General features: G+C 35.1%; 1 protein-coding gene across 2 annotated transcripts in view; it reads right to left on the bottom strand.

Moving 5' to 3' along the window:
- The window catches only part of LOC126850221 (DE-cadherin), a 131,441-nt gene extending 110,038 nt beyond the window's left edge, over positions 1–21,403 (bottom strand). For both annotated transcript variants that reach the window (XM_050592962.1, XM_050592961.1), the window contains exon 1: positions 20,898–21,403. In XM_050592962.1, coding sequence (XP_050448919.1) covers positions 20,898–20,997 — 100 coding nt within the window. In that variant the 5' untranslated portion in view covers positions 20,998–21,403. The remainder of the gene's footprint in view (positions 1–20,897) is intronic.
- Positions 21,404–25,110: the final 3,707 nt, after the last annotated feature.

The following is a 25,110-nucleotide window of genomic DNA, read 5'->3' as shown; positions in this document are numbered from 1 at the left end:
CTTTCGAGGAAAATTAATTAGTAAGTACTTTAAAAAAATTAAAATTGCAATTAAAAATGACACCTTAAGGATATGTGTTATGTGTCAAAACATTTTTAACGCATCCGTGTAATTTTGTAATTTTCTCCGCTCGCCTTCTATTCATATTAGCAGAACAAAACAAAATCTTTTTGTCTATCGGTGTATCTCTACTTTGATTTGTAATCCGATTAATCGTATTTGTGCCTCAACTAACACAGATTCTAAGCCATTCTCTGTTGTCGGCGCAACTGTATTTTTCCCAAGTGTGCATGCTGGCGGCAGGAAAGTATGGCGGGTAAACCATGCTAGTGCGAATGGACACACGTGCGACGTTTATATGTATATGTGTGTATATATACACATATTGAAGTGTGTAATCGCCGTTGTTCACGAACGGTGCAAAAGAGAGATACATGCGGTATGCTTGCTGGCAACATCGCCAAGAGTAGATCTGTCAGCTTATATTCCCACTTAACCATTCTCCCTGCGGAGTGACTTTTATTCGTGTACGTAGGATGGCTTTGGAGTGGACTGCTCACTGACTTTTTATTTCCGTACATTACTCGGCGAGGAATGCCGCTCGCACGCGTTATTACCGAAGGTCGTAAAGCGAGAGACGAGTTTGCGGCGTCGAATGTACGGAAGGAAGCGAATCCCTCCACAAAATCCCTCCTCCTCCTCTCCACCACCAAGTGTATCTTGGAATTGTGTAAATTATTATTTCTCCGACATATATTATCGCGTCTAGAATAAAAGAAAGAGCACAGACTCTTCCTTGTCTATTAAAAGACACCACACCGTCGCGTCTACACGAATTTTACTCTCCATTTCCTTCAGCGTCATTTACTTACGAGACTGATTCGTCGAACCTTAAATATTTCCGAGCATAATTAATTATATTTCCCTACCGTCATTCATCCTTCGAGATCATGATTACGAAGCTTATTTCCTCATCCTTTCCCTCCGCGAAAATGTGCCGCCGTCTGAATTGCTGACTGACGGCGGTAAGCCAGAAATTGATGGAAGGCAAAGAAAATCCGCACAGACCGGTGCGATACTCGAGATTGTATCAAGAGGGAATCTCATCGCCGGCAGTCGCATACAGCCTGATGTCGATCGCCGTCCGACCGCGCAACCAAGCGGTAGTCGACCCGTGTAATCCAGTTACACCACTCTTCCCAAGACCAGTTTTTCCAACTCTGATTATGAGAGGTCATCGTATATATGCGAGATCTCTAGTACACGTCGCTCCCGGTATACGCTAGATACGAATGCGTTTTATTCCACCTGTCGCTTTTCGAGGAATTAATTTGCGAAATCTACCTAATGAAACTCACTCCAAGTTCACATCTCGGATGCAATATCAAATTCAATGTTTCTGATGTGAATGTAACGTTAAAGGAAACGAGACGTCAAGCAGGATTTTGCCATCGGCATATATACAAGGAGCGGTATACATTTAAAGCCCGCACTCGATTAAAGAAAATTTCTAATTTTTAAAAACTCTCTCGCTCTCCTTTAGATTCTCGTATAAATTTATCAATGTTTAATATTTTTCTCTCTTTTTTTTTTCTCTCTCTCTCTCTCTCTCTCTTTCTGCTTTCTCTTCGACAGCGAATAAAACAAATATTGCAACGATATTAAAACAAATATAAACATTAATTAATTATTTATGTCGAATATTATGTATGTTTGTTTGCATCATCAAAATTGCGTCTTAAAATTATGAAATTAAACTTTATGAATGCAATGTCGGTGTTATTACAGCATTAAAAAGTAGAAATGCCGTACTTCACGTAAACGATGTGGAGAATGTGAAATAAGAAAGAAAATATATACAACTCTCAACTTATGTTGCAGTAAAGCCATATTATTTGAGATGCTATTCTTATTTCTCGTAATATTATATTTCAAATATGTCACAAAAACAATTAAAACTTTAGATATTACGAATATTTTGAAAAATATTCAAATAAATATTTATGAATATTTAGAATGGAATAAAGTTTATAAGAAATTGCTTCCTGTATCAAAATATATTCATTTAAATTATTTAAGGATGTACGTGTCATATGTCAAAACATGTCAAGTTTAAGTATGTAAAGTTAATATTGATCCTTGCAATTGATTTCATGAAGTATTGACGATCAAAAATTTTTATCATAAATTAGAAAAAATATTAATTAACAACTATTTTCTTTTTCAAGACGTTAAAAATCATATTATTTTAATATTTTAATTCTTTTCATAATCTGGATTTATTTATTTGATTTTTCAAACAATATAAACATAAGGAATATGTTTTTTTTTTCAATTTTGACAGTTTCTTCCTACTATTGTACAGTCCAAGTGTAATTAATTTGATATCTTGATTTGAACACTTTCAATTTTTAAGAAAAATAATATGTAAAAAAAAAATTGTCACAGCATTAACGGATCGCGCAAAGAAACCTCGCAATAAATATCTCACAATATAAATGCAACATAACACCTGTACCTAAAAAGTTTTCTACTCGAGAGGAAAAGGTGGTAAAATTTCAGCGAAGGATTCGGCAGCGGAGGAGCTCGCGAGATTTAAGATTGGCAGGTGAAGTAACGAGTAACGAGTTTCTCGATTTTCGTTTGGAGCCGAAGCTCATCCAGCCGGTCGTGAGTTTTCGTTTAAAAGCTACTCGAGAGAAAAGACCAACGCGTGCCTACGTGCTTCCTTCCCTACTTTCGCGCAAACTTTTAAATTCCTACTTATACTCCTTGGCGAAGAAAATAGGAGGGAGGAGGAGGGGGCAAAAGCTTCTATCCGAGACGCACTACTTATGTTAGTCGTTCATCTCTCGCACAAAGTCCCGTGCAAATCTTCCGCTTTTCTTTCCCTCAGCCGCTCGGCAAGCTCATGAGTGTAAAAACGGGTATTTCGTGACATGGCGAATCGCATGGCGCGCTAGCAGCACTTGGGAAGATCCGGTTTTTCTTTCTCATGACTCATTGTCAGAGCATCCGCCGCCGCGTCGCGTCGTCTACGCATCTATAACGTTAGATATAGACTCGAGATAGATAGGTTAGCTAGCAGCTGTTGGCTCCGCTCGTGCTTTAATAACGTCGCCGTCGCGTTTGCGTATCTGCGTCGAATGTACTAAGCTTCTTCGAGGGTATCAACGCGGGGAATTCTGACTGCCGGCCGGAGCGTAATGGACGTATGATGATCTCGTGACTCAATCTCGCTCTTGCTTAACGCTGCGTGTAGTATAAACAGTAAGAGCTTAATCCGTAGTACATGTTAAAGCGCGTAAACACACACACGAATTGTCACTCTGTCTTGCACGAAGGAAGGACCAAGCTGCGGCTCTTATTACTTCATAGTAATATATACAAGCACAGTTTCTAGCTTTACTCGTCTTTGTAACTTAATGTACAGGCGAAGGAATTTAGCGAATTTTTTTTTTTATCGAACACCTTTCATTTTCCGATCGTCGAACTTTACAGGTTGTATCTCTTCTCTTGCAGAATAGAAATTTAATACCGATCGAAAGCATGCGAGAGGGCGGCCGAGCGTGATGAAAATAGAGCCCACTCAAGATCTGTTCTTAAATTTCAAGAGACTCAAGTCGATGCGCTTGTTACAAAGAAATAAAGATTCCTTCCCTCTCTCTTTCTCTTCCTTTCTATCCGATCATTACTTCACTTGAACTTTCCGCGAGAAATTCATCGACGTTGATCGTACCGGTAAAGTACAGTACTGACCTCTTTACATCTCCTTATTACTCCATGGCAATATACAATATATATATATATATATATATATATATATATATATATATGTATATATATATATATATATATATATACATATATGTATACTTTGTCTCCTTTTTCTCCCGTTCTTTTTATCACACGCTATGAACTGAGTTTGCCGAGCAAGCAGCATCTTCATAAGCGTACAAAGTTTACCGCGAATAGCAGACATTGCGGCTAAATATAATCGTTGATATCCCATTCGGACGCAAGATAAATGAAAAAAGTAAAAACATAAAAAATTATGGATATGCGTCACATTTTATTTCCTCTAGGAATTGTAGATTTTACTCAATATCGCGAGATTTGAAATGGAATAAAAGAAAATGTAAACAAACAGGAATAAAGCAAAATAATGGGTTAATTACGGTTTTACGAACATTTGTTTTTGCCCTGGGAAAAACAAGCGCAGATGAAGCGTTAAGAATATTTTTACAATAGAAGCAAAAAAATTAAAAAATTAAAATTAAAAATTAAAAATTAAATTGTCAAAATTAAAAAAAAAAACAATTCTTACGTTTATACTGTTCGAAAAAACAAATAAATAAATCCGGATTATAAAAAGAATTAAAGTATCATAAAGAAATATATTTTTAATATTTTCATAAAAGAAAACAGTTGTAATTAATATTTGTAATTTTTTTTAATTTATGACAAAATCTTTTCATCTTGTGAATATCCCTTGAAATTAATTACAAGAAACAAAGAAAAATGAATAATTTGCAGAAAGAGAGAAAAAGAAAGATAATATTTTTCTACAATTTTTAGTAAATAACTTTTAAGCGTGTGTGGATCTAAATTTTGCACAAATATTTATTATAATAGAGTTTTCTTAATATATATGAAAATTTTTATTTCGTCGGCAATGCTCTTTTCTTGTCAAATTTGTCAAGTGTTACAATTTTTGCGATTTTCCGTAAGAATCAACCTTAATAATTTCCAAACCATTAAAAAAATTATGCTCAAGTTTCACATAGATATTTAGAAGAAATAGAACACGCTACGAAATATTCATGCTTTTGTTAATGTTTCGACATGATGACACATACATCCTTAAATGGCATGCATGCAAAAATCATTTCCAAAGGCGATAAGGTGTAAGAACATCGGCAACGCAATTAAAGCGCATGTTTCGTCGTGAGTGAAGCGCGAAACGAGCGGATTCCACGTTTTTTTTTTTCGCCCAAGCCGATTTCCGTGCATGTCGCTAGGAAAGGGCGAAATATGAAAGAAAGGATAGAAAACGGAGATGGATCCGCAAGGAATACGAAATTTATCTTTCACGACGATCTTGTCTCTCCACCTGGTTGCATTACGTGCCGCGGCTTCTATTTAGAATTAGTCGAACGGAAACGTGACGCGACGTGTAATATAAGCGAGACGTCGTCGCGCGGAAATGGTATCACCATGCTTCCGGTATCCCGATACATTAAGCGTCATAAGCGTTTTCCCACAGCACCACTTGCAATCCTTACTACAGTATCGCAAGGTCTGGGCATATAAAGGAGAGTATCTTTCCTCTCGCACAAGTATAATTTACAATTTATAAATTTGATAAATTATTGCAAAATTCTTATCAATATATCAAAGATAAAAAAGCGATAGTTGTCTTATTAGATTTATTCTTTGTAATTGATATTGCCAATATTGTGAAGGATAATTTATAAAATAAAATTAATATGTAAAAGAGAAAAGAGTCAAAGAGAATGTACAGTTGACATTATAATGAACGTCACAATGAATAAACGTGGAGGTGAACCTTTTACTTTATTGAATTCCCGAGAATTTTCGTTCTTTGGTACATCCTTACAGAAAGAGAGAGAGAGAGAGAGAGAGAGAGAGAGAGAGAAAGAGAGTTCCTTTTATTATCATAAAATGCAAAAGAGAATAAAAGTTCGCGCAATTTCTCTCCTTCAACAAGTTCCAGTTTCCACTGTTTTTTCTTTCCTTCTTTAGAGAACAGCCAAGGCCGTATTTATACAAACAGCAGCGACAAAATATTCCGAGTGCATCTTGTAATTAAAGCGCCGTGATTGAAAAACTACTTATCTCCTAAGAGCATCGGCATCAGTAGCGAATAACGGTAAATTAAACGTGGCATATGACGTACCATAAGTTGCTAATTCAAGCACTGGCAGATGAGAGTCTGCAAAGGCAATTTCGCTTCTCTCTCTCTCTCTCTCTCTCTCGTATATCTCGTAGGTAATTAGAACTACGAATGCAAGAGTGCATATATTGCATGCAGAGTCGATGTTACAACCAAACTTTCTGTGAAAATTCGACTGAAATGTGACCTGTTTCAAGATGAAAAAAAAAGGTGAAAGCTAGGAGCACGTCAAATATATATCTCTGGAACGATAATAGCCAGCGTACTGTGAAATGTTCCGATTAATTATGATTCTGTACGAGGAATCGTTAAAAGACGAAAAAAGGCAAAAAAAAAAAAAATGTTACATCGACGGGAAAAAAGAAAAAAATAACCACGATGCAAGCCGAAATTTGCATGTGCGACTATCTCATTTGCAGCAATTTACAATTTTTTCCCCCGATTTTATCGTCGTCAAAGATCTCACGTAAAGGCAGTTAAAGTAATACTCTCTTCCTGTCGCCTGAATTATCTCGACGTGTAAATAAAAAGTAGAAAATGCGCGGAAACGGGATAGAAAAAGAACGATAAAATTTTTTGACACAGCAACTATAATAACTAACAATAAGCAATGTGATAACTACATACCCTCGTGTCCTCTATAAATTCGCTTTTGCGGCAAACAGCGAAACTTGCTCTCGCTCGACTATTTGGAGTGAAAATTTACACTACAGTTTATTGCTATCATTGCTTTTTATCTCAGCCCAGTGTATCTGCTCTCTAACAAATGTACATTATGTATTGTATACGTATGCTATATCGTTTACGATTTTATTGCGGTGAATCAAAACAAATGATCGTTCCTTGGACAATTGTACGAATACTCGTATCATCATATATAGTATAATAAGCCTCTTCCTCTTTTTCGTTTTTCTTCGTCATAAGTCATGTTAATGTACATATATTAAATATAAAAATATATATGTGTATAAATATTATAACATTAAAGTTATATATATATATATATATATATATATATATGTATATTAATAAAAAAATATCTCCCCAAAAATATTACATATTTCTAATTAAGTACCCTTTAAAAGTGTTTTAATTTAAAAATTAAAATTGGATATATAAACATTTTCATAGAGCAAAAGGAAAAATTAACACCTAATATTTTATAAATGTAAATCTTTTGATCGTTTATAGCTTCTTAGTTGGTCGACAAACGAGCCAATTTCGCGTTTTTGCATAGAAAACACGATCCTAACGTCTCTGGCCTCATAGGAACGCTAATGAAGACTAACGACAAGCGTTAAAGTATCGATTCTCTATTCCACGTTGATAACAAATTTATATCGAGCATTACCGGATACACCAAGATCGTAAAACCATCGTAAATATGCATAGTATACATGATTAAATACATTATCGTTGCACATTGTCAAGTACAAAATATTCAATATTCTTATTCATCTAATTAAAAAAAAAAAAAAGATCGATATTTCGTGCTACATTGTTACTTTTTTGCGATTAAAGTTAATCGTGATTCCTATCTCGAAATCTTATTTTCTAAAGCATAGTTTAATGCGATAATTATACAAGGTGACAAATTTTGCAAAAAAAATTCCCTGATCTTCCAGGTATCATTGTTCAAAATTCCAGGTAGATAGAATATTCTAAAGAATTTTTAGTGTAATTTCCTAAAATAAGTTTTTTATTACATTTATGCGTTTTCTAATACTTTTCATTCGTACAAAGGAAAAATACAAAATCACTTGGGTTTCAAGTGCTAGATTTACAAATTTGCTAAAAAAAAAAAAAAAAACTGAATAGCTTTCATTAAGATAAAAATTTTTTAACTTGCACAACATTTTTATTTTTGATCATTAAAAATTAAAATAAAGAATATAAACTACATTTTCAATATTTTGTTAAAACATTCAATATTTTGAACATATAAGTCACAACTTGTCTTATTGGCAGATTGCTTAGTAGATTTTCAAGAGCAAAAATATCAGAGAATATTTTTTTATATTTCCTGAATCCCATGAGAAAATTCCATGAGAATTCTAATCGAGAGACGTACGATATATCGAAAGAGCACAAACGGGTAGTCCAAAGTTAACGCACACTCGAGCACAGCTTCGGACGCGTGCTCAGAAAATCTGTATGCAAATCATTTCCTCTGTCTACGCGTGTCACGAGCTCCGTTCATCATAAACGACTGACAGTCAGTGGCGGGGACGACGATTTTCGAATGCAAATGTATTTCGGCCGCGATTGAACGGACGTCAACATCGCTTTCGAGCAGTCATTTCTGACGAACGGTCGCCGGGTTTCTAAACTCGGCGATGCAACCGCTAAATCCAGCCAATTAGAACGGATTAGAACGATAATGGTCGCGACATGAATTACTGCCGCGTCAGGGACCGAAGGTTCCTAATGTCCCTGTGGCGCCAAAATTATCCCTTCTCCATCAATTTATCGTTGGCGCGTGAGGATATACTCTTTCTCTCTCTCTCTCTCTCTCTCTCTCTCTCTCTCTCTCTCTCTCTCTCTCTCTCTCTCTCTCTCTGCCGGCGTTAATATTATATACCGCGTGCGCGGTTAATATTTTCAAAAATATATCGATAAAATGCCAAGCGGGACAAAGAGATAGTAATACAATCCGCGGTGACATTACGCAAACATGCGGCGATTGCCGGTTCGTTTGGTATAAATTTTCACGGCGACAGGATCAACTGCGCTTAACTGAATAAACTAGACGCGGTGCACCGAGTACTAAATCGCTAACGCAAACGCCAAGTTTCAGTTACGCTTTTCTCGCGTTATTATTCGCTTTGGTTATCGTATTACGGATATTTGCGCTCTACAAAATGAGCGTGTTTTACGCGCTGATTTTATCATTGATCTTCCGGTATATTCGGAATGAGAGTGCGACTTGTCCGGGCTTTAACGAACCCTTCCTTACATATACTTACGCGTCACGCTTCATCTAACGCTCGATGAAATGTAACGCCTTTGGTATTTGCGGTATGCGAAACGTCTTTGACAATAGCGACTGCAATCGGATATCTAAAAAAAAAACAGGATGGCGAAGGTATCGGTTACGATGATATCATAAAACTAATTTGTGCTAAATTTAACCTGGTCAAGAAATTACAAATATAAAAAATTTTTTGTACGTAAATCCTACTTAATTATTATATTTTTAATCATCATAAAAAAAGAATAAATTTTAAAAGAAAATAAAAATGCGAATAAAATAATCTTTGTTTTTTTGGGTGGAGAAAACAGGAGAAATTTACGTTGGAAATTTTTTAGTAATGTACGATAATTATATTACAAGCGGAAAGAAGAGGAGAGGGATATCGAGACACAACTACATTACTGTCCCATTCCACGTAAAGTCACGAAAGTACGTTACACGTCAGGTTGAATCACTCGAGAACCCCCTGCCGTTGCCTCAGTGATTTTCCTCCACCAGGGATATCTCGAAAGCCTGAGAGTCGTCGTGGTGACATTCAGAGTAAAAAAAAAAAAAAAAGACAAGAAGGAAGAGACGAACGAACGAAGGGACAGGTACGAGAAGATGAAGAGGAAAAAAAAGATAAATATCATACGCGCACAATATACGAAGCATCCAACTAAATTTTCGACAATCGGATCTTTTCTCTTTTCCGCTGTTTGCGCTTCAAGTTCGAAAAGCTTGTTTAATTTTGAGTTCCTTCGCGTTCGCAGGTGTCTCGCCGTTAAAAAAAAATCCCTTCTTGTTTTTTTCTTCCGACAAGTTTTCGCCCGAGTACTTTGTTTTCTCGCAAGCTTGCTTCGCTCGCTGTCGCGTCATTCGCGACGTTGGGCGACTAAACTCGCTGTAATTGAAAGAGATAGTGCGATCTATCTTCCTCGTAAAAAAATCAATCTTAACGACCCCAGGAGAGTGTGCGTTTCCCCGAGACACAGTGAAAACCCAACTTATAAATCATTCACACGTCCGTAACGTTTCTTCGCTCCGTAAGTAGGTAAATTCCATTACGGCCCGAGCGCCGTTGGCCGTGCATCTCGTAAACTTTTGCCGCGTATAAAATTTGACGGATGCTATTTTTTTCTCGTCCCGCATTGGGTAAAATTCCTTCGTATGCTCGTCGAAAGACATATTTATCGCGAATACGCGATCGGTCACGTATTCCTCGAATATTTCGCAAGTATTTCCAGCCAAGATATATACGAAAAATAAAAAAAAAAATTATTTCTATTGCATGAGATCAGAGAAATAAAAAAAAATATATATATTTATATATATATATATATTTTTTTTAACTATATAACGAAACGATACTATTGATACAACGATAATGTGCCCTTCCACGTCATCGTAGATACACGGTATCGATACTTCGCTTATCTCGCGTGATTACAGGAAATTTCAACGGCGAGAACGACACCGGGACGTGCCCGTTTATGCCGTCCATGGAAAGTCGCGAAACTTTGACTTGAGAAGGACTGAGAATAGACACCATCGCACGCCCATGGGGCCTTGCAACGACTCGATGCAGCCCTGCGGTCGAGAAGTCTGTCGTCTGCAACTATACGTTCTGCAACAGTGTCTCTCAAAGCGCGAGGCAGCTTTGTATTCCGTATGAAAAACTCGCATACTTAACAAGTGTTTAACGCTAAGCATAATCGTCTGAGAGATTCTAATTTAACTCTAAGAAAATTATAATATATTGCACGCTCCATAAATTATTACTGAAAAGATGATCTGATTAAATCCGATTTTATAAGCAAGAGCTATTTTAGCATTAATGTAAGAATGAAGCAGCGGAGCATATTATATATAGCGGAGCAAAAATAATTTTAAATTTAAGAATTGACATGATTTTTAATTTGATATTCATACATATGCCAGCAAAGGAAATCTATTTTAAACGAATAAAAGAATTCTTTTTTTCAATAAAAAGAATGAATATTAAAAGATATTAAGACTGCAAGATTAATATAAATAATATGAAAATAGATTAATATAATAAATAATATAAAATTAAATTAATATAAAATATTAAGACTGATAATATCAAAAATTCGCGTAAAACGTGACGTTGTAATTCCGATCGAAATTGCTGGGTCGCGTAAAAAGTCAACGCGATCGTGTCTCCGGCTGTAATTACAAACTCCAGGGAGAATGAAACATTTCACGTGTCATAATGCACGGCATTAATTTCACAATCCCCACGATGTCAAGAGCAAAGCGCCGGTCCTCCAAGGACGAGTATTTAAGCTACTCGTGGTATACATGCGAAAAGCTAAAGGTACAGCTCCATTTACGAATGTTTTGCGACGGTTTTTCGACGCCGAGAGAACATTGCGTACGTACGTGTTCGTGCCGAGATTAAATACATCCGTCGTTGAGAGAGCGTCGTTAATGAAAAGCTGCGCACAGTTGTAAGCCACTGTCGACAGTTGGCTCGCACAATTTTTTACTTGCAAACGAACGTATAATGTTCAGCGTAATATAGTGAAGTCTATAATTTCTCAAGTCTACTTTGAAACGAATGAAAATTGTATTCAGAACGAATTTTACGTACCAGCTGTACCGACGTCACAATACGGTTAGATCTAGTTTTGTGATTAATTAAATCTTTTCTCTCTCTCTCTCTCTCTCTCTCTCAACATGTCATGGGGAAAATGAGATTCTGATTTACAAAAGAGAATAACGAATCGCGACAAAATGAACTTAATGTAAACGCATTCTTGTCCCCCGGATACTTCTTATAATTTGAGAGAGAAAGAAAGAGAGTGAGAGAGAAGCTTCGCTTTAGTAGCTCGTTGAGAAACACTGTCTTGCACACGCTGCACCTACAACAAACGGCCGGCGACCCCAGGCGCTCTTTGTCCTCTCGACTCCTTTCCACCCCTCTCTGGCCGTTAAGACCGACAGCCCTCTCTTTTCTGCCTTTGTCCCGTGTCTCACTCTCTCACTATTTCTTCCAAGCATCGCGCGCCAGTATCTTGGACTCGTTCGAACGGGCCGAGATTGCCGAGACAAAAAATGCATTCAGATCGACTGTTTCGACATGAAAAAAACGACAATTTGTTTCCACGACTCTTTTAACGGAAAAACCACGAGAGGGCGATCGATTATCAATATATATTTTATTTTTTCTATCATTTCTGATATTTGAAACCGTTTAATATTCACAAGTAATCAATTTCATTATTGTGATTGATTATTCTTTTCTTACTGATAAGGAATTAGATAACGATGCAAGTATTTCTACAATGCAAATATTTCGTTCCTTCGATACTTAAACAGAGCGTCTATCTAAAGCTATCTGTAATAAAATTTTGAGAATTTTCTGATTTTTCAGGTAAATTTTTCAAAATTCCAGGTAAAATAAAAGAATTTTTAGATAAAATTCTTTGAAATAAGTTTTTTTATGCGTTTTTCAATGTTTTGCACTTATATAAAGAAAATATAAATTATTTAAATTTTAAATATTAAATTTAAATATGTACTAAAAAAAATTGAATAATTTTTGTAAGATAAGCATTTTTCATTTGCATAATATTTTCATTTCCTATCATTAATTGTAAGAATTACAATGAAAAATTTGTACTCAATATTTTTTGCTATGACAATGAACATAATCAAAAAAAAAAGATAAAATATATTTCTAATATTTATAAGTTATAATTTCAAATATATTTATAATATATTTGAAATATACAATTCAAACTATCACTAGCTAATCAAATTGTCAATACTTACAATATAAGAACAAAATGTCAATCAATGAGAGAATTTTTTCTCTCATTCCTTGAGTAATAGAAGGAAAAATTCCATGAGTAATAAAATTTCATAAGAATTCCCTGATTTTTGAAGTTAAACATGAAATTCCTGAAAAATTCCAGGTTTTCTAGATTTTTCTAATAAATATCCTGTTAAATGAGAAATGCTCAAACGCATTTCAAAGCGCATAAGTCGAAAAGAATCACGGGTAATATTTTAAATCCACAATGCGTATAGAAACATAAATACAGAAATCTGCTATAGGCGAAGAAGTATTCAGGCAATTAATTCGCGCACGGTACAGTTAATAACAATAAACGCAGATACCTTATACAGTCGTAGACGTAGTCGATCAACTCTTAGAGAGCTTAATTGAATTTTCCAACTGACGTTTGGTAATTTTAGTTAACTATCCTCAATACCTACGCTGAAATACCAAGATCGCGAATGTCGATGTTACGTGCACCGTTAGCTCTACTTCGGATCGAGAAATCGTCGATGATTCGAGCGCGAGACGTGACTAACCATCTTGCGCTGTTTCATCGCCGTGAGGCACGCAGGAAATGAAACCCATTAAATTCACAGAATATTTCGCGAACAATCGCGGATCCCGGTCCCGAGAGCTCTCACCCGGCTCATTCTCCGGTCCCGTTCGCCCGTCCTTCCGACTACAGCCAATTAAATCAGCATATCCGCGCATTAAATCCACCTTCAAGTCCTGCTAGGAATCTTAAGCCGCTAATCTACGGACATATTTAATCGGGAGAACGGTGCAATTTAGCGGTTGTCGCGTCCCGAACGTCAAAGGAAGGATACCGCGGCGCTCGAATTTGCGATTGTCACAAGCAATCTGCGAATAGATACCGCGAAATTTTAAGCTCGCCGACCGAGGTTGCATCGCGTCGAAATTAACTTGACGTAGATAAAGTTCTGTTCGACTTTATTCAGGGTGTCTACTCAAACCTGGTGAAAAAGTTTCCTGAAAATTCCCCGATTTTTCCCAAGTATTTTTCAAAATTCCAGATAACGAGAATATTTAAAGGTTTCTTGATGAAATTTCTTATAATAAGCATTATTATTAAAGGAAGAATTAAAAAAAAAAAAAAATTCCCCGAGTCCCAATAAAATCATTGAGCATTCTAGATTTTTCATGTTTTTCTAGATAGACATCCTTCATATTCTATTGATGTCAGACGCATGTTATAGAAATTTATACTTTAATGAATAATAGATAAAATTAAATACGATAAAAATAAATAGATAAATGTTACTCACGATATAAACGGTATAATATAGATAATTTTCCTTCATGATTCTTATTCTGATATACAAGATGTCGAAATCAAGATAACTTAATTGCACAATCAACGTCTAACCGCGATAAATCGTTTCGTGATTTCAATTACTTCTTGGAAACAAAAGCGACAGATATGAATACCATTCTCGACACGCGAATCCATCTTCGCGAGAATCTACGCGCGGCACAATTTTCGAAGTCAGCCCGAACTTCTAACCGCGTGATTTCTATGTTTCCGAGATTTACATGGAGTAAGCGACTTTGGGGCGCCCTAAAATATGACCAAGCCCGTGAGATTGGTCGAAAAGTACGCGACCCTTCTCTCTCTCTCTCTCTCTCTCTCTTTTTCTCTTTCTCTCTGTCTCTCTCCCTCCTATCTTTTTCCGGCCGTCCGCTCGGCGACTATGGCCAACGTAATTCTAGAATCGGCCAAGCGTTTCCCCGATGTTTGCATAATCCCCACTGGATTGTACACTTGTTTACGTCTCACTCTATCTCTCTCATACCGACATTTACGATCTCCAACCGGTTCGAAATCAAGTAACGGCAATGATCTGTGCAAATGTTGATACTCTTTCCGTAATACCGTGCATATCTTTGTCTTAAAAGTAATAATATAAAAAAATAAAAAATTTTCTACTTTATATATAATTTTTTATGATGACATTTAATAATTTTTATAAATTTCTAAACACACGTGTACTTTTTTCCCTTTGTGATATCACTTATCTTTATTCATGCCAAGTGAAAAGAGCAAAAATGCATACGTGTGCTATTTTATTTTATTTTTTTTTTTCAATAAAAATAATTACCTGTTTTATCATTTCAAAGATTGTGTTATATCTTGTACCGACGTTACTTTTAATTATTGTATAATTACGACACTCGAAAATGTCAATATTAATATTAGTATAATAATAATAAATAAATATTTATAGCAATAAAGAAATGTATGAATAATTATGAATAAAAAACATCGTGCCTCCGAGCTCGAAGAACAAGAAAAAGAATTCGGCTTTCAAGGAGAAAGTATAAAATTACCTGACAGTACTCAAGATCACGTCATCAAAATTGGTCGACGGGCCAAATCTTCGTACAAAATGGTACTGATTGGCTGAATGAAGACGTTCACAGATGGATTTCGTGTCAATTAATTTTAATAAAAGTGACACCGATTCTCTCATACATATACGCACACACACACACACACACACATGCAGACAGAATCGCGCGTGGTCGTTCATAGAGCGAATATAATCTCACATATATCATTTTAATTCACCTGTCGAGCATAATAAATACGATATCGATAATTTTTCGAGAGTAGAATGAGAAGTACGATAGCCTACTGAACTCTCGATCAATAAAGACAAAATAAGGATAATCGTCTAGCAATTCGAATAATTTTAGCAACATTGATCTATCTGATAGCTTCTTTGTTCCGGACATTAATTTTACAGTCCGATATTATGATAAATGCAAACAATTACGGTCTATTCTAATACATTGTCTAACGTTACGCATCGTTATCGCAGAAAATTACGAGCGAAATGTATGCCTTAATGGACGATATACAGAGTGTCCTCAGTCCCAGTTTCTCGAAATCAATCCTTTATCGCGATTAATGTTTGCGATAATGCTTGAATTAATTTTTCTTTAACAAAAATTGTTCTTAAAAAATTTAGTTAAAAAAACTTCGAAGTAAAGCCTCATCTAATTTAAAACTTTAACAGATTTGCACGAGAATGCGAAAGAATTAATTCATTCGCAAAGGTACTTAATGTTGAAAAATGAGAAAACTTGCTGACAAATATACTCCCTCATTATATTTTCGATGAAGAAATATCGACTAAACATCGTGCAAAGATTTCAGGTGAATGAAAAATGATCTGACAGACTCTGTATACGCTTTATATTTTCCGGTACGGATGCTACCGCGAAACACCAAGTCATGCATATGAAGACAAAGACAACCGGAATACCTTTCAAGGATTACGGTGCGGATACAGCCGCAGCTACGGAGGTAATAAAACCGCAAATACGGAGAGAGTACACGAGACCCGGGGCACCAAGAATCCTTCTTCTTCGTTACTCTTTGCTTCAGCCAGTGACTTCAAATCGTTTACGATGCTTTCCAGCAAATTCCGGCTTAGAGAAAGGTCGTTTGATTCGCCTTTACGACCTCTGGCACATCCTAACTTTTATCCAATTATCAATTTTGCCAATCATCCCCGCCAAAATTTCCACCCGTCAGATACGCACGCGCTCGCGACGATCAAAATCCGCTCCGACTTACGATACTTACGATAGGAAAGAGGTCGATAAAATGTGTCCGCAATTCTCATTTCTTCGATCGTCCCATTATGCGCGGCCCTCGTGACCCCCCTCCGACCTTTTAACCCTTTGTGCTCGAGACAGAATGAGATTCCGCCAAGTTTTCACGGAAAGAGACGTAAAATTTACCAACATTAGTGTTCAATGTTTCCTACTAAAAACGCTTTAAAAATGCAATTTTTAATATCTTTAGAAAGCAGTCCTTTATTCTTTTCGTGCAGCACGATATCTTTCATACATTATTTGCGCGATACGACTTTCATGTACAAGGGAAGGGACGTGAAAGAATATATTTCAGGATATTACACAGCCAACAGGAACGGTCACCATGTTATTAGTCATACGACTCTGTTACAAGCCCCGTCAGAGAGATACTGAAATATCACGCACGTGGCATTTTTTTAACGCTCATTTTATTACAAGTGTTTTTAGAAATATTGATTGACAGCTTAGACAGACCAATATTGATTGCTTAGCTTTAAAAATAACCCTCGCAATTTTTTTTCGCGATATTTCGAAAAAGACTGTTTTGATGCGATGTGAGTAAGGTTGCACGAGAGAGATAAGATAATATTCGTATAAAAAAATATTGCATCGGCATTAAAAATTTTCGGAAACTTAAATCTTGTCTTGGTCTTGAGTAAATCTTGATAGCAAAAATCTCGTCTTGTATTCTCTTGTCTTGATTTTTTTAACAATTTTTATCTAATACTGAACAATTGTATAAAATAATATTTAATAATTATATAAATCTTTATAATATATAATAATTTAAGATAATTATTATTATTTGTGTCATTCGTTTATTTCTCGAAACATATATGTGTATTCGTATACGCAAAATTTGCTAAATAATTATAAAATTTGTAAAACTTTATATTATTTATTATATTGTTTTATTTATTATATTTTTAAATTTATTAACATAAATATTTTTATTTATCAAATAAATTTTTTTACATTCGTATAATATAATAATTTTTTCTCATCTAATTTACATACAAATATACATATTTTAGCTTTTTTAAAAATCTTGACAATCTCAATCTTGATATTATCTTGATAACTAATTAAAAATCTTTTCATCTTGTCTCGAATTCGAGGCAAGATAAGATTTTTAATTAGTTATTAAGACAAGTCTTGATGTCTCATGCAATCCTGGCTGTGTGTCTGTTTACATATCATCTGTTACTAATTAATTATGTCGCAAAATATCTTAAGCTTTGATCACTTTCGTTAGACTCGCGGAGTTCGTTAATTGATGAGAGTCGAGAGATATCTTACGCGTTGTCATTCGTCGGGTTTACCGCATCAATATGCCACGCTCTGTCAGCAAACATCGCGGGCATTAGGAGTGTCAGCTAAACTAATTCCGCATTCGAGAATTTCAACGAGGAAAGACGACACCTACAGCCGAGTTAACTTCCTTTCTTCGCATCCCCTCGCGATCGCGCCACGATAAGTCGCGTCACCTAATACGGCGGTAAACTATCTCGTTAAATCAAGAGAAACATCGAGAGCGCATCTCGAGAGGAACCCTCTTTTGTGTATGTGTATGTAATCCCTTTGTTCTCGTTTCCTACTTACGGGTAAACAAACGGGTGAGTCAATTTCATCCCAATTCGTTCTCATTCATCGATCTTTTTATCAAATCTATCAATGGATTCGTTTAATTTTCTGATGTGTAAAAAAGATTTCTTTGCAACTCGATATTTTTATCTGAGCTATTACACTTTTGCCTAAATTTAAAAATCAATTTTTGAGATTTTGTTTGTAAATTACATTTTTTCTGTTTTAAACGATCTTTGGAGAACCACGGATTAAATTTCTACAATAATAATCTAAATTAATTTCCCCATATTTATTTATATCTTTTATTTTAGTTTCGCAACCCTTTGTTATGAGAGCGTGTAGCCCGGAGTTAAAAAAAAAGCGTAATAACGCTTCAGTTATAAAAATGCAAATATTTTAAAAACGATAACAAATTATAAAAAAAAAAACAAAAAGTTTATAGAAACTATATATTTCTACGTTTAGATAAAAATATTGTATTTATTAAATTGTGTAAAAATTCTCTTATAATTATTTAATTACAAAGCAGAAATATATCGTGCAAAAGAGTTTTATTCGTGATATAAAACATTAATTCTTTTACTTGATATTATGTTTGAAACAAGTTTATCGAGATTTAAAAAAAAAAAAAAAAAAAATTAATTTCTAAAGATCCGATATCTATGATAATCAAATTTTATATCTTTGTAAAAATTGTAATTACTTGATTCACGAGTATTTATGTCTTTTTTTATCAAAAAGCGATATGAATAAATCAATTTGTTCGATTCTCAGAGACAAAGAGATTAACGATCCTAATTGCGGGACCGAAATTAGTAAACTGCCGTTTGACGTTTATCAATCGTTTTCTTCGAGATCGTGACGGGAAAATTTTTCGTAAACCTACATTTTTCTGGCGTCACGTGCGACCGAAACAACATTATTCGCTCGAATGCGTCTTCTTTTAGCGCAAATCGTCTGGCGAGCACCTCTTTTTTTTTTAAACTTTTTATCTAGCTTGCATCCTAACAAGACTTGATTTTTCTAGCAATTTTCCTACTTTTCTGCTCCTATGCACGTCATTTATAAGATGGGAGTCGCGCATCTTGATTAACAAAATTGAATAGCGATTCAAACTAAAATCAGGAATAAAACGAAGTTGTTATAGTAAAACGAGATGTCGTAGTCATAACTAATGATTTAATGAAATTTTTTAATATATTATAGTAAATTATTTTATGTGGTATTTTATTCGAGTGACAAAAATATCTGGGTTAAACGTTAACCCAGTATCGTATAAGATTACGTAAGCATTGCAAAGAAAGAGTCATTAACCGTACGCGGAAGTTTGCAGTTATTGCGATCGATTATCGCTCAAAAATATAAGTCACAAATTCATATAACGAAATTTTGCTACACCAGATAACATGCTTACGAAATTTAGATCAATTAATTTTAATCAAGTTTTTAAAAATCATTTATGTTTTTAAAATAGCAGAATGCATAAATTTTCCAATCTGTACTTTCTCGATCATTATTATATTCTTAAATAGAGTAAATAAATTAAAATTTAGATCCGTCAAATAAATATTAAGCTAAATTAAATATAACGGCAAGACTGATATTAATCAAATTATCCACATAATATGATTCGACAATATTAGGTTCTATATTTTATATAAATTATTTAAAGATATTTTCAATTGGTCGAAATAATATTCCATCTATAATTGCTTTACAAAAGATTATTCCATATTTCCACCATTTGATCGTAGCTTAAAAATTGCACGAATTGCTTTAGCTATAAATATCGTATAGCCGATATACGAGCGAAACAAATTTCAATTAATTATTGATTATTAATCTGATCAAACTCGGGCTAAATTTCCGGTTGATCTGTGTTTCTTTCATTTCGCCTATCATTCATTTCGTTATGCAACATTTTTATTTAGAATACCTAATCAAATTTTGTAAAAAAATTCCTTGATTTCCAGGTATTTTTATTCAAAATTCCAAGTAATCTTCAGAATATTTTAAAGAATTTTTAACCTAATTTCCTAAAATAAGTTTTTTTATTGCACGCATTTTCTAATGCTTTTCATTCATAAGAAAGAAAAAACACAAAGCTATTTAAGTTTCAAGTATTACAAATGTACTAAAAAAACTGAATAGCTTCTGTTAAGATAAAAAATTTTAACTTGCATAACATTTTTATTTTTTATCACTAAAAATTAAAATGAAGAATATGAACTGTATATTCAATATTTTGTTAAGACATAAATTATAAAGAGAAATGGATATATATTTATAATATATTTTGAACACAATTCACAACTCGGCTTATTGACGGATTCCCTACTGCTTACAGTAGGATTGCAGAACAAAATTATCAAAGAGAGAATTTTTTTTTTAATTTCCCGAGTCCCAATAAAATTTTATGAAAATTCCCTGATTTTTTCAGATACAAAAAAATATTCTAAAAATTTCAGATTTTCCACATTTTCCCAGAAATTAGACACCCTGACATTTTTATTTATCCGTTTACGTCGAATAACGAGATTGCTATTGCATTTACAAAAGTCGGAGCTGACATGACGCGTCGGTGTATACGATGGACGTCCATGGCGTCCATAGACGTGTTCGTTTCATTCTCACGAGAGCGTGGTAGAGCACCTTTAGCTTCTTCGTAGAGTATTGTACATTTTACCTCTCTTCGCCTCGGACACGACGGTCTAACGACAAACGACAAAAGCGTAACCGCAAGCTTGCGAGAATGCGCGGCATCGTTTCAACGAATTGCGGCGGTTCGTGAGCAAGTCCCAGCCTAAGGCCCCGCTGTGAGAAACATCTCCCCCTTCTCTTCCCTTCCACCCCCCCTCTTATGCGCGCGCGACTCGTCCTTCGAGGCACCAACACGCGCTCGCGCATGCGCAGTGGGCACGGATTTGAAACACGGACGAAGCACACATCGAAGCATCTTACAACGAACGCGTATAACCTCGAGAAAGATATGCCTTACTCACCGAGAGTTCCGCAGAGTAACAATTCGCAAGCGATGAAAGCAGGTAGCAGCGCGAGAAAGGGCCGCGGTCTCGCCCCGCATCGCGCCGTAGATATTCCCATCGTCCTCTCGTCCACCTTTCCTTCCGAGAATCTCGTTTCGAAAAATCTCTTCCGGTGGATGGAACGCGTCGACCACGCCGTGTCTATTGTCCTTTTCCTTTTTTTTTTCGCGCCGATCAGGTCCTTCTTACTCGTCACTTTCAACGGTCACTATGCAACACCACCTGCATACGCGCCTCTCATCGCGCTGTCTCTTCTCTCTCCTTCTTTCCTCGCTTCACCGAAAATCAAACCGAAACGAAAACCAAACACACACGGGATCACACTCGCGCGTATATTCTTTCTATTCACGCGAGACGCTGCGAACTCGCGTTCCAAACTCGCGAAACTTGATTCTTAAATACGTGCCGTTGTAAGACCAACGCCGTTCAAACGCGCCTACCCGACTGAAGCCAGCTACGGGAACGCGTTCGTTCGGTACGTTTCCCTTCCCGCCCGCCTGGAGATCCTCCCCCTCCGCCCGTACAACGTTACCCCTACTCACTCGGCCTCGCTCTATCCTCTATCCCCACCCAGCTGTATTCAAACAGAGCTCTCCCCCACTATAGTCGGTGCTACTTGTTGATCCTCGTTCAGGAACGCGCGACCACGCGACCGCGCCCGTTTCTTCTCTCGTATTGACCTAGAAAAGGAACGCAAAGTATGATATTATGGTTTTTTTTTTTTTTTTCAGACACTCGAATTTATTACATGTACATCATGACACTTTCTACTGTTTTCAAGATGAATCTTTGTGGTAATTAATTCTTTGTAAGAATTTGCATTTTCTCGAAAGTTTCGGGTAGTATATCATAGATAAGAACATGAAATGTCTCGTATTCGCTTTTCGACGATTTTATCTTCAGTTATGCATGTAGAATAATAACGAAAGTCAATTTCAGTAAATAGAAATATATAATTTATAATTTATTTATATTTGTTTATTTATTTTTATATTTTAATTTTATAATAATTTTTATATTTTGCGAAATTCAACCTGTACATTTTGCCCACCGAAAAGAAAATTTAATTTGAAACAAAAGAAATTTTATCATTATTTCTAATAATTTTAATAAAACATTTTGCATTTTACAGTAGAATAAAACGCGTCTTCAAACATTTCTATGCGACTTGAAAATGTTTTCGCATAAGAATACATTTTCACATAATTCTAAACTGTGCATGTGCAAAATATAAATCATGTATTATTGCACTTTAATAATTACACGAGTATATACGCATTATTATCTCTACGCATTGAAAATGAGGATAACATACACATCTCTCGTATATCGCTTGCAATTAAAATCTTCGTTCGCAATTTGTTAACGCGCAATTATTCTAATAACAAAACATGAAAAATGTATCCATCGCAATAAGCAACGCACAAACATTACACGGATGAGCTTAATTATGTATGTTGCTTCTACTTTCAAAGATATGACACTTCAAAATACCATTATTAGGCATGATTAGAATTGTTTTATCATTATTGTCACTGCGAATAAATGATTTGTCCTCTTTTCTTCTATTTTAATTCAGCTTGTACTTTGAAAATAAATTCAACAAAAATGTGCTTTTACGAATCTCTGGTAGGTTCTTGTATGCACAGCCTTGATCTTGTTTCATGTGGCAAATACGCGTCTGAGAACAATAACTTTTCACACTCAGAATGATGAAAATTATTATACTTTAAAGCGCCATATATCTCCGAAACCGGAAACGATCGCCGCATAACTCAAAGCGCACATGACTTGGAAAAGCGCATAATATATGCGCAAATTAAGGTGATTTGTGAGAAACGTAAATGATCATTCATCCTTATTTTATTCATCAAACATCAATTAACACACATTTCGCATATTTAATTCAATTGTTATATACAAATATATTGTTATTATACAAATATACAGTAGATGTATCATTATCATTAATTGGTTGGCTTTTTATACTGAATCATCATCGAGAAGGATATCCAAATATTAGAGTGACAATTATTCAACATTATTGGCTCATTCGCCAATTCGTGATATTTGTATATTCCAGAATCTCAATTACAATCCAACCTCTTACATGGAAGGCAATATACTGAAGATTCAACACACAAATTACGTTGTAAGTTGTGAAGCTTGATGTACAGAAATACATATATCTACTATGTAAATTATACATTAAACATAGGAACTGCAAGAGATATGCAAATATTATAGAATATTGTACAGAGAGACAAGTTTAATCGAAATGATGAATGAATAAATGTGATATTTTCCAATAATAAATATAACAATAATACTCGATTATATATAAGTATTTGTATAACAAGAATTATAATAACTATTAAATAAATAATATAGTCTCAATTTTAATAAAAATAAAATTATAATATATTTTTTGAAAAAATATACTTATTACACATATTAATTTACTTTATATATTATATCAATTTACTTTTATATATGTGTGTTATATAATTGCTTAAAATCATTTCAAATTTCACAAATGGATATCTCTAGTCTAATTGTGATATCATAGGTCTCTCTTTCTCTCACACATACCTATCCACGCAAACACGCATACGCAGATCTGATCCAAAGGTGCAGTTAATCCAACCACGGAAAATTGTCTTTGATTTGACTGGAAAGGTTGACGTGTACGTTCATTAATAATACGCGCTCGCTGCTACGGAAACAGACATTATTGCGAAAATAGATGCGCAGCTAATGACCTGACCGACCGTAGTCTCTCGGTGTCGCATGCAATGCACGTTTATTCTCAACCAATTACCGTAATTATCGCGGTTTTCTATCGGATTAGAGAGGTTCGCCCGGCACTTTCGTTTCTTCCTTTCTCGTTTTTCGACCGGATCGCCGAAGGACCGAAAGACCAAAATACGGAGAATGCGCAGTTGACCCTTCGGACACTCTGCAAAATTCAATTCCGACGCGTTTTCCTCGCGGGCTTCGGCAACAGCGTCTCTGCAATTAAACTTCTCGACAATCCGTTCGCAATCAATTAGAAGACCGACGAAGATCGATTTAAGCGAATAATTTTCTTGAACGGAGAATGTTTACGGCGAAAATAATGAAATTAGATTTTGTCGCTCGTGTCTTCTTCTAAGAATAACATTCCTTGATACGGGTGGGAGGATAGACCAAGCGGCCACAATGTCAGATTATGCAATTGACCCTTGCGGCTGTCTCGAATCTCAGAGCCGTGGTCATTTGAATCTCTTTGGACATAGTCTAATTGAGACTCTCAGCGCCCTAAATCGGATTCATTAAAAGCGACGATCACTGCGAGAATCCCTTTGGGCCAAATCTCTCTTTGACCCAATTGATAAGACAGATTATCCAGTAACAAATATAGTACATATAAATAAAATTAAGTCGAGTGTAAATTACAAGTGTGAATATATTATATAATTAAATCGATACAATTAAATCTATTATTGCGCTCGATTATAAACGAAGAGCAAATTAACTGGCTTGTATTTAAACTTTGATCCAATTGATAAGAGACAGAATTATCCAGTAATAATACCATATATAAATACAATTTCTCAGTCGAATGTGTTGCATACATTATGTAATTATATCGATACAATCACAAATTTATTTTTTAGCACGCTCGACTACAAATCGATGGGCAAGCCAACTTGGCTTGTAGCGATTATTTCGGCAATGTCGAAAATTCCGCGAAGCACATTAATCGTCATTATAATAAGACTTGTATGTTGTTAGTTTGGAGCTTTTAATAATCGTTATAACACTATATTCAGCTGTACAATACGCCGCTCGTCGATCGCACGTGTCGCATTAATTATTCTTTATTAGAACACTTGCTTTCATTCGATCTGACTCATTGTTTCACATCTTTCGCGCAATTATTGCACAATGTCAATGTAAAGAACGATCGATAACGCATAAATTATGTTGTTGCAATCTGCGATAAATTATGAAACGATTATGAAACAAAAATAAATATTTACAATGTTTCCACAATATTCATAGAAATATATGTAATATTTAAAAATATAGAACAGAGACTTCTCTCTCTTAATGCACGAGAATAATACATCGGGTATATGAACCTTGTAATTTGAAAGAAATTTTATTAGATGAGGGAATTAAAAGC

Source organism: Cataglyphis hispanica, chromosome 6 (genome assembly GCF_021464435.1).
Source record: "Cataglyphis hispanica isolate Lineage 1 chromosome 6, ULB_Chis1_1.0, whole genome shotgun sequence".
Classification (NCBI taxonomy): domain Eukaryota; kingdom Metazoa; phylum Arthropoda; class Insecta; order Hymenoptera; family Formicidae; genus Cataglyphis; species Cataglyphis hispanica.
The sequence above is the reverse complement of the archived record's forward strand: the minus strand, read 5'-3'. Positions and strand labels throughout refer to the sequence as shown.